At 43.0% G+C, this 17,354-nt stretch overlaps 1 protein-coding gene across 1 annotated transcript in view; it reads left to right on the plus strand.

Moving 5' to 3' along the window:
* The window catches only part of tg (thyroglobulin), a 621,247-nt gene that overhangs the window by 109,936 nt on the left and 493,957 nt on the right, over positions 1–17,354 (plus strand). Inside the window, exon 21 of the mRNA XM_070888386.1 lies at positions 6,562–6,786. Within this exon, the coding sequence (XP_070744487.1) occupies positions 6,562–6,786 (225 nt within the window). The remainder of the gene's footprint in view (positions 1–6,561; positions 6,787–17,354) is intronic.

A 17,354-nucleotide genomic window follows, 5' to 3' on the forward strand; every position in this document is an offset into this window, starting at 1 on the left:
GCAACACCTCCCTGCCCCTGTACTCAAATCTCCTCGCTATGAAGGCCAACATGCCATTTGCCTTCTTTACCGCCTGCTGAACCTGCATGCCAATCTTCAATGACTGATGTACCATGACACCCAGGTCTCGTTGCACCTCCCCTTTTCCTAATCTGTCACCATTCAGATAATAGTCTGTCTCTCTGTTTTTACCACCAAAGTGTACAACCTCACATTTATCCACATTATACTTCATCTGCCATGCATTTGCCCACTCACCTAACCTATCCAAGTCGCTCTGCAGCCTCATAGCATCCTCTTCACAGCTCACACTGCCACCTAACTTAGCGTCATCCGACATAAGGAATGTCAGTTCCGATGTCCTCGTCTCCAGTATTAACATCGAGGATCTGTTGCTTTCTCTAATTTCTCAGGTCAGTGCCTATGGATGGGTAGAATATGGGAAATAACTGACTGAGGAGCTTGTTGGTTGGGCGATATTACAGTTTATTTGAGTCAATTAGTTTGACCAATTACAGAAAATGGATGTGAGGATCGATTTGCAGAATGAATTGGCTCTACTTATTATTTAATACCAGCATCCGCTTACACAGTAGCTGGCTTCTTACCAATTGATTGCCAATTTTGTCTCAATTGGCAGGGAGTCAACTATTGTACAAGCAAATAAAACTAGCTGAAGACTGTTTACCTGATACATTGGTTACATACACATTTTAAAGTTATTTAGTCCTTTCAATAGAATAAAATAAGTTACTGTTCGTTTCTAGATTCAGAGTGATAAAACTCGTAGACATGTATATATAAACAGACATTTTTCTTGGGATATGGGTATCGCTAGCAAGGACAGCATTTATTGTCCATCCTTCGTGGCCCTTGAAATAATTGTGGTGTGCATTCTTCTTGAACCACTGCAGTCCATGTGGTAAAGGACCTCCCTCAGTGCTGTTAGGTAACAAGATCCAGGATCTGGACCCAGCGATGATGAAGAAACAGCGCTATATGTCTAAGTCGGAAGCACAGTACTTTCAAAATGTTTTTGTAGAATCAGGCTTTAACAATTCACTAGTCTTCTTGAGCAGTCGCAACGTATGTTCCTGTGGGTTTCTTCACTAACTGGTTCTAAGTTGACAGTCGTGCTTAGAATCCCCACGGGATGAACTTGTGTGAGAAATGGAAAGTATCACACAGAGACATGAGTTAGAGATAGAGGCATGTTGCCGGGGAAAATTAGATGCAATTTTACTCTATATCTCACCAATACTGTATCAGGCCTGGGAGTACTTGATGGGGTAGAATCGAGGGAGCTTTACTCTACACCTCACTTTTGCTGTACCAGAAATATAGTGCTTGATGGGGTAGAATAGAAGGAGTTTTATTGTATACCTTGCCCAGGCTGCACTAGACCTGGGTGTAAATTATGGGGAAGTACCTGAGATTTGTTCTGCATCTCACTCATACCACACCTGACCTGGAAGTACTCGATGCTAACATTAGAATCCCCAAATTAGAAACATGTTCTATTCCTTGGTGCCAAGTTCTCTCAACTTAATTAATACGAAAAATAATTCAATGAAAGAGAAATAAATATTTGCAGAAACCACTAACTGAATCCGTTTGGGGTCTCATAGCTGGAGATGTTGATAGAAAGTTTCTCTGGGGACCTACTATGCAAATTAACTCAAGATGTTTATCTTTGACTGGAGGTTACATCTCTCTGGGTCAGTGCATTCCAAACATTATCTAATATAAAGTTGAATCAAAATAGTGACATTTCATTTTAAAATTGGAACTATGATAAGGAGAGATAAGAAATAAAAAAATAAAAATGCTTGGAAAACTAAAATGAAGACACGTGTGCAGCAGAGTGTGACCTTTCATCAGATGTGCCTCTTCATCAGTTCTCATGAAAAGTTATATCTCAAGTGATGATCTGCCTTCTGTAAGTGTTCAGTCATGTTGATGTATGGTGCACATTTTCTTCATGTGTTATTGTAGAGAATTAGTGCTGTCAGGCTTTTCTGCCTGAACCCTAATCCTGACCTCATTGAACGTCAACACATGTGCACTTTACAACAGGGACCAACAGATTGCCATCAGTAATGGATAACATTTCCCCCTTTCTAACCCATGTCCCTACTGCTGCCAAGTTAACTCAACACAGACCGGGAATTGAATCTGGCACTTCCCTAGTCTGTATGACTCAGTCTATATCATAGAATTTTACAGCATAGAAGGGAGTCTTTCAGCCCATCATACCTGTGCCAGTTCTTTGAAAGAGCTAAGCAATTAGTCCCACTGCCCTGCTCTTTCCCCATAACCCTGCAAACTTTTACTTTCCAAGTACATATCCACCTCAAGAATTAGATTTTTTAAATAAAATTAAATGGTTCCTATTGATCTGGAATCACAGTAGTACCACCTTTTGAAAGTTACTATTGAATCTGTTCCCACCACATTTCAAGACAGTGTATCCCAGATCATAACAACTCACTGCATACAAATAAATCTCCTCATGTCTCCAGCTGTCTCCTCTCTGGTTCTTTTGACAATTATCTTAAATCTGTGTCCTCTGCATACCGACCCTGCTCACACTTGGCACATTTACACTGGGAGGCTACGCCACATCAGCTTTTCATTTTGATCACATCTTGCAACAAGGTGACAGAATTTTACCACAAAAAGAAAAGCAGCTGCTGAAAGCTGAGTGTTTTCAATCAAAGATTTTAATCTCCTCAATTAAATTTATAATTTGTTGTTCCTGATGATTATCAGTGAATCTAAATCTAAATTATTTTGCCTTGCAGTCAATGGTAAACACACTACTGTAATCCCAGATCATTATGAACCATTTAATTTTATTTTAAAAATCTAAGTCTTGTGGGAAAATGTTATATTCAAATAGAAAGAATAGACTAGGAAGGTTGTATTGATAAGGTGATTCTATAATTAGTGAGATACTGGGTATCTTCTAATTTTGTTTGGCTCTGCTTGGCCCCTTTACAGGTTCCCTGGAGGGGACATTGTACCACAATCATTGTCGAGCATTCATTAGGGTGTGTTGTCTAGGTAAGGCAGGGAGACGAACCACTTATCATGATCCATGTGTGATAGAAAAGCACAGGGAGAAGGTCCTGCTAAGATCTAGCTGCTAAATTTAAAAGCAGGACGTTGAGGGCCATAATCTGTGGCACAACTTTAACCAATCATAGCAACATAGGAGCAGAGGAACAGGCTTCGAGCCTGTTTCGCAATTTAATTAGATATCTTCTGCTCATTAAACACATTTCATGATTTACCTTTCTAGTGAAGGGAAAAGAACATTTGGAGAGTTGTGTAGTGGATAGCCAATCAGATATCACCTGTTTTACACCATAGTTGAAAAGTAAAATTGCCCCCATAGTTTCTGCCTCGACCGGATTGGATCTTTTTTAAGTGCCTCGATTAGATCACCCTTCACTTCTAAATAGCCTAGCTGTAACTTTAAGATTTCACCTCTTGTTCTGGATTCTGCCACAATAGGAAATAGTTTCTCTGTATCTATCTTAGTACCAGTTAGCCTAACATCTGTCATTGGGAAAATGCTAGTCCATTATTAAGGAAGCAGTAGCAGGACATTTGGTAAAGCATGATTCAATCAAGCAGAGTCAACATGGTTTTATGAAAGGGAAATCATGTTTGACAAATTTGCTGGAGTTCTTTGAGGATGTAACGAGCAGGGTGGATAAGGTGTATTTGGATTTTCAGAAGGCATTTGATAAGGTGCAACATATAAGGTTACTGCAGAAGATAAGAGCTCATGGGTTGGGGGTAATATATTAGCATGGATAGTGGATTGGCTAACTAACAGAAAACAGAGAGTCGGGATAAATGGGTCATTTTCCAGTTGGCAAACAGTAACTAGTGGGGTGCCGCAGTGATCGGTGCTGGAGCCTCAACCATTTACAATCTAGATTAATAACTTGGGATGAAGGGACCAAGTATAATGTAGCCAAGTTTGCTGAAGATACAAAGATGGGTGGTAGAGCAAATTGTGAGGAAGACACAAGAAATCTGCAAAAGGATATAGACAGGCTAAGTGAGTGGACAAAAATTTGGCAGATAGAGTATAATGTGGGAAAATGTGAGGTTATTCACTTTGACAGAAAAAATAGAAAAGCAGATTATAATTTAAATGGAGAAAAATTGAAAAGTGCTGCAGTACAGAAGACTTGGGGGTCCAAGTGCATGAAACACAAAAAGTTAGTATGCAGGTACAGCATGTAATCAGGAAGGCAAATGGAATGTTTATTGCAAGGGGGATGGAGTATAAAAGCAGAGAAGCCCTGCTACAATTGTACAGGGTATTGGTGAGGCCACCCCTCGAGTACTGTGTACCGTTTTGGTCTCCGTATTTAAGGAAGGATATACTTGCATTGGAGGCTGTTCAGAGAAGGTTCACTAGGTTGATTCTGGAGATGAGGGGTTTGACTTATGAAGATAGGTTGAGTAGGTTGGATCTATACACATTGGAGTTCAGAAAAATGAGAGATAATCTTATCGAAACATATAAGATAATGAGGGGGCTCGACAAGGTGGATACAGAGAGGATATTTCCACTCATAAGGGAAACTAAAACTAGAGGACATAGTCTCAGAATAAGGGGCTGCCCATTTAAAACTGAGAAGAGGAGGAATTTCTTCTCTCATAGGGTTGTAAATCTATGGAATTCTCTGCCCCAGAGAGCTGTGGAGGCTGGATCATTGAATATACTTAAGGTGGAGGTAGACAGATTTTTGAGCGATAAGGGAATAAAGGGTTATGGGGAGTGGGCAGGGAAGTGGAGCTGAGTCCATGATCAGATCAGCCATGATCTTATTAAATGGCGGAGCAGGCTCGAGATGCCAGGTGGCCTACTCCTGCGCCTATTTCTAATGTTCTTATATTCTCATTAAATACCTTAATCATTTTAAAGGCCTTTAATAGATCACGCTCAGCCTTCTAAACTCAAGGGAATACAAGCCACGATCATGCAACATGTTTTCATAATTTGACCTTTTATGCCCGGGTATCATTCTGCTGAATCTGCGCTGTACCCACTCCACGGTCGATATATCTTTCCTGAGGTTCAGACAGTACTCCAAGTGGGAGTCTGACCAAGACAACTGAAGCAACACTTCCTCACTTTTGTATTCCAACCCCCTTGTGATAAAGATCAAAGTTTCATAAGCGCTTTTGATTCAGACAGTGTTCTTTTACCCATTCTGCTGCCCAGTCCCTTTGTATGGTGTTTTCCCTGGGTAATGTTTTGCTTGCATATGCAACTTCATTGTTAAGTGAAAACACACCAAGGGTCAGTAAAGTGATGGAAAGTGAATTTCCTGAAGGCTTCTGCCACTCCACCAACATTGACAGAATTTTGGCAGAAAACCCATTTACTCACTCTTTGGCAGTGAGACTCTCTGTTTAGGAGGACTCCTGATGGTGAGATTCGCTCCTTCACAGGGATCCTGCGAGTGAGACTCTCCATTTAGGAAGAATCTTGTTAGTGGCGTTTCGTGTGGCTTCCCAATAGGACTCAACAGTGCCTGCCCCATGAAAACTGGCATTAAGGCTTGGCCCTGGACCTCTGCTGCCTGTCAGGTCCAAGGAGGTCCCAGGGCAGGCCAAAGAAATGAGTGTCTTTTCATTTCCTCTCTCTTCTTACTCAAGTTAATCAAGCCATGAACATAAAAGGTGAAACTGTTTCCACTGGCTGGAGGGTCCAGAGATGACGGGGTTACCTTATGATGATAGATTGAGTAGACTGGGTCTTTACTCGTTGGAGTTCAGAAGGATGAGGGGTGATCTTATAGAAACATTTAAAATCCTGAAAGGGATAGACAAGATAGAGACAGAGAGGTTGTTTCCACTGGTCGGGGAGACTAGAACTAGGGGACACAGCCTCAAAATACGGGGGAGCCAATTTAAAACCGAGTTGAGAAGGAATTTCTTCTCCCAGAGGGTTGTGAATCTGTGGAATTCTCTGCCCAAGGAAGCAGTTGAGGCTAGCTCATTGAACGTATTCAAGTCACAGATAGATAGATTTTTAAGCAATAAGGGAAGTAAGGGTTACGGGGAGCGGGCGGGTAAGTGGAGCTGAGTCCACGACCAGATCAGCCATGATCTTATTGAATGGCGGAGCAGGCTCGAGGGGCTAGATGGCCTACTCCTGTTCCTAATTCTTATGTTCTTATGTTCTTATGTAATCAGAGGACACAGATTTAAGATAATTGGTAAACGAACCAGAGGGGAGATGAGGAGACATTTTCTTACGTAGCAAGTTGTTATAATCTGGAATGTGCTGCCTGAAAAGGTGGTCGAAACAGATTCAATAGTAACTTTGGAAAGGGATTGGATATATACTTAAAAAGGAAAAATTTGCAGGGCTATGAGGAAAGAGCAGGTTAATGGGACTAATTTGATAGCTCTTTCAAATAGGTGGCATAGGCATGATGGGCCAAATGGTCTCCTTCTGTGCTGTAGGATCCCACGATAACTGCAAAGATTTGTAGATATTGACAATTTAATTTTTTTAATCTGCAGAAAATGCTCTCCTGGGGGAGAGGCTGATTGAGCGTTTCACTGAACTGATTAACAGTGGAAACTACCACATCACTCTGGATTCCAAGCACTTTCCAGCAGGGGTCTTCACCGATTTCCCCACGGACCAAGGCCATGATCTCTCGCCCTCTGTTAACCTCGGATGCAGTGACGGCTACAGAAGGTTTTCAGCTACTCAGACAGACGGTCGCAATGTTAGTGGGTGCAGTAAGTATTAATGCCATTTTAATTAATTCCGTGCAGGAACTAAACCTCCCAGCAGGTAAGGAATTTTCAGCAGGGGACGGAACATAGGAACATGGGAATGGATGGCACATGAAATCTGCATATTTTCATAAGAATTCAGAGCATGAGTAGTCCATATGGCCCTTCGAACCTGCTCCACCATTCAATAAGATCATGGCTGATCTCCGACCTCAACTCCACTTTCCCACCCGATCCCCATATCCCTTGATTCCCCTTGAGTTCCTTTCACCTTTGGCTCTTGCGTTCAAATCCAACCCAATCTGATGGACAAAATCTCTTCTCTCTGCTAATTGTGTGGGACCCTGGTGAAATGACCAGTGAAATCATGGAATGAGAAATGACCATTTTGCCCTCTGGCAGTCCAGTATAATCAACTGTGTCATGGAGCTGAAATTTGATCAAAAACCACTAGATTATTGCCCAAAAAACTGCTAAGAATATTCAATTAAGAACAGCGGAAAATTGATTTAAAAAAATGGAACAAATTCCGCCCGGCGGGAAAAATCGGTGTTTCCATGCGGAAAATGCGATCCTGGTCAAATTGTATTTAGTCCGTGGCTGTGAGCTGGTGGGGGAACACACAAAAACTATTTTTCAATAAAACAAAAATTCAAAAATTGGAAAACATTCACAGGACTCTTTTCCAGTGAAGCGCTGCAAAATAATGTAAAAAATACTTTCACTTACCTTTTTTTGCAGGGTTTCATACCTACCGCCAATCGAAGGGCTGCTCCAACTGGTTTCTCCTGGGTGGTGTTTTTTTCAGCAACTACGGGTCACCGCTACCACCAAACTCGGGCGGAAGCATTTTTATCAGTGTTGTAAGCTGGCGGTCCGTTCCCCAGTGGTATTTTGAGACCGCCGGCAGAACACTTTGATCAAACTCGCACCTGGTGGTTTTCAACCAAAAAATAGGAATACCGCTGAAAAACCCGGCGGAAATGCTGACCAAATTCCAGTCCCATGGTCTATCTGAGAGAAAGTTCTACATAAAATCTCCCTGAGTTCCCCAATTCAATGAAATATATTCATCCTTCATAAGAATATAAGAAATAGGAACAGGAATAGGCCATACAGCCCCTCAGCCTGCTCCGCCATTCAATAAGATCATGGCTGATTTGATCATGGACTCAACTCCACTTCCCCGCCCGCTCTCCATAACCTCTTATCCCCTTATCGTTTAAGAAACTGTTAATTTCTGTCTTAAATTTATTCAATGTCCCAGCTTCCACAGCTCTCTGAGGCAGTGGATTCCATAGATTCACAACCCTCTGAGAAAATAAATGTCTCCTCATCTCTGTTTTAAATGGGCAGCCCCTTATTCTAAGATCATGTCCTCTCATTCTAGTCTCCCCCATCAGTGGAAACATCCACTCTGCATCCACCTTGTCAAGCCCCCTCAATCTTATACGTTTCGATAAGATCACCTCTCATTCTTCTGAATTCCAATGTGTAGAGGCCCAACCTACTCAACCTTTCCTCATAAGTCAACCCCCTCATCCTCGGAATCAACATAGTGAACCTTCTCTGAACTGCCTCCAAAGCAAGTATATCCTTTCATAAATATGGAAACCAAAACTGCATTCAGTATTCCAGGTGTGGCCTCACCAATACTTATATAGCTATAGCAAGACTTCCCTGCTTTTATACTCCATCCCCTTTGCAATAAAGGCCAAGATACCATTGGCCTTCCTGATCACTTGCTGTACCTGCATACTATCCTTTTGTGTTTCATGCACAAGTACCCCCAGGTCCCGCTGTACTGCAGCACTTTGCAATCTTTCTCCATTTAAATAATAACTTACTCTTTGATTTTTACCGCCAAAGTGCATGACCTCACACTTTCCAACATTATACTCTATCTGCCAAGTTTTTGCCCACTCACTTAGCTTGTCTATATCCTTTTGCAGATTCTTTGTGTCCTCCTCACACATTGCTTTTCTTCCCATCTTTATATCGTCAACAAACTTGACTACGTTATACTCAGTCCCTTCTTCCAAGTCGTTAATGTAGATTGTAAATAGTTGGGGTCCCAGCACTGATCCCTGCGGCACCCCACAAGTTACTGGTTGCCAACAAGAGAATGAACCATCTATCCCGACTCTCTGTTCTCTGTTAGTTAGCTAATCCTCTATCCATGCTAATATATTACCCTCAACCCCTTGAACTTTTATCTTGTGCCGTGACCTTTTATGTGGCAACTTGTCAAATGCCTTGGAAGTCCAAATACACCACTTCCACTGGTTCTCCTTTATCTACCCTCTCCGTTACAGCCTCCAAGAACTCCAGCAAATTTGGCAAACATGACTTCCCCTTCATAAATCCATGCTAACTCTGCCTGACCGAATTTTGCTTTGCCAAATGTCCTGTTACTGCTTCTTTAATAATGGACTCCAACATTTTCCCAACCACAGATGTTAGGCTAACTGGTCTATAGTTTACTGATTTTTATCTGTCTCCTTTTTTAAATAGGGCGTTACATTTGCAATTTTCCAATCTGCTGGGATCTCCCCAGAATCCAGGGAATTTTGTTAACTTTCAACCAATACATCCACAATCCCTGCCGCTACTTCTCTTAAGACCCTCACAACTCTGCTTTTTAATGCTAGCCTGCTGCCCTCTTCAGTCACAGTAGTGTAGAAATAGGAAAGTGTAGGGTTGGAAAAGCATTTGCTTCTGCAGCCTGTCTGGCTGGTCCCAAAAACTAATGATACTTCAGAACCACCCTCCCTCAAATAGATATCCAATTCTCCCCTAGAATTTTGCATATTGTAGAGTTTAGTTTATTCCCTCTTCCAAGCACAAATGAGGCAAAGATAGTCTCAGTGACTGCTGAGTGATGGAACCTGAGTCGCCCACTATTTGTGGGTTTATGCTATTAACAAAGACCAGCCACTCCCCTGGTGCAGTTCTGCCCCTTAAAAGTGGCTGAGTAAAGTGGACTGTACTAGCTATATGGCCTTCTGTCTGTTGTAGAAAAGCAACATTAGAACCATCCAACCTCACTGATACTCCTTGCTCTACCTAAAGAAAAACTTACCCATTCGCAGGCAGGAGAGGGTTGCCCTGAAGGTCCACTTGTAATGGGTGAGCTGGCTCTGGGTAAGGTAGTTAAATCTAAACTCTGTGCACCTTGCTTCTTTTAAGCTTTGACCCATATCCCCTTGTTCTAGAGTTATGGCGTAAGGAAGATAGGAACAGGGGTAGGCCATTCAGCCTTTCTAGCCTGTTCCTCCATTCAATGAGATCATGACTGATCTGTGACCTAACTCCATATACCTGTCTTTGGCCCATATCCCTTAATATCTTTGGTTAACAAAAAGCTATCAATCTCAGATTTAAAATTAACAATTGATCCAGCATCAACTGAAATTTGCGGAAGAGAATTTCAAACTTCTACCACCCTTTGTGCGTAGAAGTGTCTCCTAATTTCACTCCTGAAAGGTCTGTCTCTAATTTTTAGACTGTGCCCCCTAGTCCTAAGATCCATGCATCGACTGTAAATACCAAAGCAAAGTAATTATTCAACATGTCCGTCATTTCCTTATTATCAATGACAATATCACCAATTTCAGTTTTTAAGGTGCCAACATTGCTCCTGACGACCCTATTTTTTATAATGTAATTGTAAAAATTCTTCATATTGATTTTGATATCCCTTGCAAGTTTCTTTTCATACTCCATTTTTTTAGGCCTTATTAAATGCACTCAGGCTTAGCTCAGTGGTAGCGCTCAAGCCTCACTATAGAGAATTAAGCACATAATCGACGCTGGCAATGCAGTGTAGTGTAGTACTGAAGGCGTGCTGTAGTGTTGGAGGTGCTGTGTATCGGATGAAACATAAAACTGAGGCCCCGTCTGGCCTCTCAGATGGACATAAAAGATCCCACTGAACCATTTGAAGAAGAGCAGGGGAATTCTCCTGGTATCCTAGCCAACATTTATCCCTTAACCAACACTTATTTTGTTGTTGGTTGTGGGACCTTGCTGTGCGTATATTGCCTGCCACATTTTCTACATTACAACCGTCGTTATACTCCATAGAATACTTAATTGGCCATGAAAGGCGCTATATAAATAAATGTCTTTCTTTCTTTCTTATTAAGGTTCGGTTTATCTATTCCCTTAAGAATCTTGAAAATGTGAATAATATCTCCTCTTCCTCCAGAACCTTCTCATCTCCAGAGTAAACAATCCCAGGCTCTCCAACTTCGCTTCTTGGCTCTGATGTCTCAAGTCAGGATTATTAGGAGTCTGGACAGATTCATCCAGTCCTGAAACACAAAACCACCCCTGAATCAGTACTAATTGGCATTATGTTGGCCACAGGGTGGCTACTGTCACACTGGTTTGGTAGGGGATACACTTCTCAAGTTGGGGCTGGGACAGAGTAGTTGGAACTTACAGTGCATCTTTCTTTATTTGATCTTGCTGCTGACACTAAATGCTCAAATTGGAAAATGTTCACTCAACTTTCACACAAACAAAATTCACATTAAAAATATCTTCTTTGTAAAGCCGATGTCCCTATAATGCACCTTTTGCTGAGCGACTCCAATGATTTAGCATTATCGTGGACAGTCAGAAAAATTTGCCCTCTTTCAAATGAACCCTCAGTAATATGTCTGTTGGCAGCTGGCCTTGATCACATCAACCTCTCCCTGATCCCAGTTGGGAAGTTGTGCCTGAGAATCTTCATGCTTTTTTCCGAGAAAAACTTCCCTTCAAAAATAAAATTCTTTCCACCATATTTATTTTCCCTGAGCTAGTATTTTGGAAAGGAGAAATGTTCAGATGGGAGCATTATCAGACACTGTTGTATAAATTACAAATTATTTGCCTATTTTCACCTCTCCCCTCTTGAAGGGGATGGCTCTTGCTGGGCTCGTGGTCTACAGGTGCTAGCTACCATCCTGTATGAACCCATGGTGCCCTTTTACATGCGTGTGAGCCTTGATAGTGAATGTTAGCAGCCTTTTTGATTGCGAAGGCATAACAGGTAAACCTGACTCTAGCCTCACTTGATAGACATACAAATTTGCACACAGTCTAGCTTGGCAGAGTGGGACGGAGGTGCGTGGGAATCATCCATCAGCTGGGAGGGAGAAGGAAGGTTTTTTTTCCTGTATGCTTCCGATTACAAGTGTCGAGTGTTGGGTCCTCCCAAATCCGGTACAGCCAGATACAGAGTGAATCTCCCTGTACTCTGCCCCAACAATAAGCCTCAGCCCCAGAAGAGCACACCCTACTGCACCAGTCTAATGCTGTTTCAATTTTCCACACCAATCATCCTGATTCCCAACTACTGCCAGTTTTCTGATGTAGGCCCATTGCCACCCACAATTGGATTGAGACTGCCCAAACTCATTTCAGTGGGACCTTTACAGCCATAGAAGGTTTTCATTCCATTAGATGTCAGCCGTGGCTCAGTGGTTAGCACTCTTGCCTGGGAGATACAAGGTTCTGGGTTCAAACCCCACTCCAGAGACTTGAGCATATAATCCAGACTGATACATCAATGCAGTGCTGAAGGAATGCTGCATTGTTGGAGCTGATGTGACATTAGATGTGACATTAAACCATTCTGTCCTCTCAGGAGGATGTAAAAGATCCAAGGGCACTATTTCAAAAAAGAGCAGACGAGTTTTCCTGGTGTCCTGGCCAATATAAAAACGGATAGTAAAAGCTTTTACAGATATATAAAACGGAAAAGAGTGACTAAAGTAAATGTTGGTCCCTTAGAAGATGAGAAGAGGGATTTAATAATGGGAAATGTGGAAATGGCTGAGACCTTAAACAATTATTTTGCTTCGGTCTTCACAGTGGAAGACACAGAAACCATGCCAGAAATTGCTGGTCACAGGAATGTGGGAAGGGAGGACCTGGAGACAATCACTATCACGAGGGGAGTAGTGCTGGACAGGCTAATGGGACTCAAGGTAGACAAGTCCCCTGGTCCTGATGAAATGCATCCCAGGATATTAAAAGAGATGGCGGAAGTTATAGCAGATACATTCGTTATGATCTACCAAAATTCTCTGGACTCTGGGGAGGTACCAGCGGATTGGAAAGCAGCTAATGTAACGCCTCTGTTTAAAAAAGGGGGCAGACAAAAGGCAGGTAACCATAGGCCGGTTAGTTTAACATCTGTAGTGGGGAAAATGCTTGAAACTATCATTAAGGAAGAAATAGCGGGACATCTAGATAGGAATAGTGCAATCAAGCAGACGCAGCATGGATTCATGAAGGGGAAATCATGTTTAACTAATTTACTGGAATTCTTTGAGGATATAATGAGCATGGTGGATAGAGGTGTACCGATGGATGTGGTGTATTTAGATTTTCAAAAGGCATTCGATAAGGTGCCACACAAAAGGTTACTGCAGGAGATAAAGGTACGCGGGGTCAGTGGAAATGTATTAACATGGATAGAGAATTGGCTGGCTAACAGAAAGCAGAGAGTCGGGATAAATGGGACCTTTTTGGGTTGTAAATCGGTGGTTAGTGGTGTGCCACAGGGATCGGTGCTGGGACCACAACTGTTTACAATATACATAGACGACCTGGAAGAAGGGACAGAGTGTAGTGCAACAAAATTTGCAGATGACACAAAGATTAGTGGGAAAGCGGGTTGTGTAGAGGACACAAAGAGGCTGCAAAGAGATTTAGATAGGTTAAGCGAATGGGCTAAGGTTTGGCAGATGGAATACAATGTCGGAAAGTGTGAGGTCATCCACCTTGGGGAAAAAAAAGGGAATGCTATTTGAATGGGGAGAAATTACAACATGCTGCGGTGCAGAGGGACCTGGGGGTCCTTGTGCATGAAACTCTTGTGCATGAAACTCTTTTGAGTTTACCTGCGAAAACATAAAACATTAAACGGTGCCACCCGACCTGGGTGACACTCCAGACATTTACAAGGCCCTTTTTTTTCCTCCCTTTTTTGTGTTTTTTTTTGTGTTTTTCTTTTTTTGGTTTTTTTTTTTGGGCACTAAAATCACAATTTTTCCCCAGTGCCCCCTATAAAAGGGAAGGGGGACACTAAAAGCACCGGCAATTAAAACAAATTAACTTTAAAACGTAAAATCAAATTAAAATTTGGTTGCCGGGCGTGATGATGCACTCCAGTCCCTCCGGTGCCCACCTCTCGTGGAAGGCCGCGAGCGTACCGGTGGACACCGCGTGCTCCATCTCCAAGGACACCCTGGACCGGATGTAAGAGCGGAAGAGAGGCAGGCAGTCAGGTTGAACGACCCCCTCGACCGCCCGCTGCCTGGACCGGCTGATGGCACCCTTGGCCGTGCCCAGGAGCAGTCCTACGAGGAGGCCTTCGGACCTACCCGCTCCCCTCCGCACAGGGTGCCCAAAGATCAGGAGAGTGGGACTGAAGTGCAGCCAGAATTTCAGGAGCAGCCCCTTCAAATAGTGGAACAGGGGCTGCAACCTCGTGCATTCAATAAAAACATGGAACACGGACTCCTCCAGACCGCAGAAATTGCAGGCGGCCTGGGAGTCCGTGAACCGGCTTAAAAATTTGTTGCACGGCACTGCTCCATGCACCACCCTCCAGGCCAAGTCCCCGATGAATAGTGGGAGGACCCCTGCGTAGAGTGCCCTCCATCGGGGACCCCCGCCTCCTCCGGACGGCAAGATGGTACGCCATGGCGTGTCCGGACGGCCGGCGAGGATGGCAAAGTTGAGGGTGTGCAGGAGCAGCCCGTACAGGAAACCCCTCCGCGCGGAACTGAAAGGCACGGAGGGGATTTCCCGGAGGCGGCTCAAGTTGTGAGGCGCCGGCCCCCGAGGGAGGTTCCGGGGTTTGGCGCCGATGAGGAATTCCGTCACTCTTGTGCATGAATCCCAAAAAGTTAGTTTGCAGGTGCAGCAGGTAATCAGGAAGGCGAATGGAATGTTGGCCTTCATTGCGAGAGGGATGGAGTACAAAAGCAGGGGAGGTCCTTCTGCAACTGTATAGGGTATTGGTGAGGCCGCACCTGGAGTACTGCGTGCAGTTTTGGTCGCCTTACTTAAGGAAGGATATACTGGCTTTGGAGGGGATACAGAGACGATTCACTCGGCTGATTCCGGAGATGAGGGGGTTACCTTATTATGATAGATTTAGACTGGGTCTTTACTCGTTGGAGTTCAGAAGGATGAGGGGTGATCTTATAGAAACATTTAAAATCATGAAAGGGATAGACAAGATAGAGGCAGAGGGGTTGTTTCCACTGGTCGGGGAGACTAGAACTAGGGGGCACAGCCTCAAAATACGGGGGAGCCAATTTAAAACCGAGCTGAGAAGGAATTTCTTCTCCCAGAGGGTTGTGAATCTGTGGAATTCTCTGCCCAAGGAAGCAGTTGAGGCTAGCTCATTGAATGTATTCAAGTCACAGATAGATAGATTTTTAACTAATAAGGGAATTATGGGTTATGGGGAGCGGGCGGGTAAGTGGAGCTGAGTCCACTGCCAGATCAGCCATGATCTTTTTGAATGGTGGAGCAGGCTCGAGGGGCTAGATGGCCTACTCCTGTTCCTAATTCTTATGTTCTTATGTTCTTATGTTTTTATTGATCCCTCAACCAGCTCACTAAAACAGATTATCTGGTCATTATCACATTGCTGTTGGTGGGACTTTGCTGTGTGCAAATTGGCTGCTGCATTTCCTACATTACAACAGAGACTACACTTCAAAACTGAGAGGTCCCAAGGTTGTGTAAAAGTGCTATATAATTACAAGTTCTTTCTTTTAACTGCATTGATCTTCTCCTTTGTGGAAAGAATCTCGTATGTATACCAAAAGATGATAAAATGGAGATAATGACAGGCTGAACGAGGCCTGAGTGTCAACCTTGGAGCACACAGGCTCAGAGTATGGCGATAGTGATAGGGTGAGTGTGAACAATGGAGCTCACAGGCCCAGTGTATGGAGATAGTGATAGGATGCGTGTGAACAATGGAGCACACAGATCCAGAGTACATCGAGTTACATAAATCTACAGCATAGAAACAAACCATTCGACCTAACTAGTCTATTCCGGCATTTATGCTCCACACGAGCCTCCTTCCACCCCTCTTCATCTAACCCTATCAGCATCCCCTTCTATTCCTTTTCTCCAATGTGCTTATCTAGATTCCCCTTAATTGTATCTATGTTATTTTCCTCAACTACTACTTGTGGTTCCACATTCTTACCACTCTTTGGGAAAGAAGTTTCTCATGAATTCCCTATTGTATTTATTCGTAACTAGCTTATATTTATGATGTCTAGTTTTCGACAAGTGGAGACATTTTCTTTACGACTACCCATTCAAACCTTTTATTATCCTAACGATCTCTATCAGGCCACCCCCTCAGTTTTTTTTCCTAGAGAAAAGAACCCCAGCCCTTTCAGCCTTTCATGCCTTTCCTGATAAGTATATTCTCTCAGTTCAGGTATCATCCTTGTGAATTCTTTTTGCACTTTCTCCAGTGCCTATATATTCTTTTTATAATATGGAGACCAGAATTGTGTACAATACTCCAAGTGTGATTTACAATCTATATTAACGACTTGGAAGAAGGGACTGAGTGTAACGTAGCCAAGTTTGCTGACGATACAAAGATGGGAGCAAAAGCAATGTGTGAGGAAGACACAAATCTGCAAAAGGACATAGACAGGCTAAGTGAGTGGGCAAAAATTTGGCAGATGGAGTATAATGTTGAAAAGCGTGAGGTCATGCACTTTGGCAGAAAAAAATCAAAGAGCAAGTTATTATTTAAATGGAGAAAGATTGCAAAGTGCCGCAGTACAGCGGGACCTGGGGGTACTTGTGCATGAAACACAAAAGGATAGTATGCAGGTACAGCAAGTGATCAGGAAATCCAATGGTATCTTGGCCTTTATTGCAAAGGGGATGGAGTATATAAGCAGGGAAGTCTTCCTACAGCTATATAAGGTATTGGTGAGGCCACACCTGGAGTACTGAGTACAATTTTGGTTTCCATATTTACGAAAGGATATACTTGCTTTGGAGGCAGTTCAGAGAAGGTTCACTATGTTGATTCCAGGGATGAGGGGTTGACTTATGAGGAAAGGTTGAGTAGGTTGGGCCTCTACTTATTGGAATTCAGAAGAATGAGAGGTGATCTTATCAAAATGTATAAGATTGTGAGGGGGCTTGACATGATGGATGCAGAAGGATGTTTCCACTGATGTGGGAGATTAGAACTAGAGGGCATGATCTTAGAATAAGGGCCCGCCCATTTAAAACAGAGATGAAGAAAAATTTCTTCTTTCAGAGGGTTGTAAATCTGTGGAATTCGCTGCCTCAGAGAGCTGTGGAAGCTAGGACATTGAATAAATTTAAGACAGAAATAGACAGTTTCTTATATGATAAGGGGATAAGGTGTTATGGGGAGTGGGTGGGGTAGTGGAGCTGAGTCCATGATTAGATCAGCCATTATCTTATTGAATGGCGGAGCAGGCTCGAGGGGTCGCATGGCCTATTCCTGTTCCTATTTCTTATGCTCTTATGTTCTTATATAACCA

This window comes from Pristiophorus japonicus, chromosome 1 (genome assembly GCF_044704955.1).
Source record: "Pristiophorus japonicus isolate sPriJap1 chromosome 1, sPriJap1.hap1, whole genome shotgun sequence".
Classification (NCBI taxonomy): domain Eukaryota; kingdom Metazoa; phylum Chordata; class Chondrichthyes; family Pristiophoridae; genus Pristiophorus; species Pristiophorus japonicus.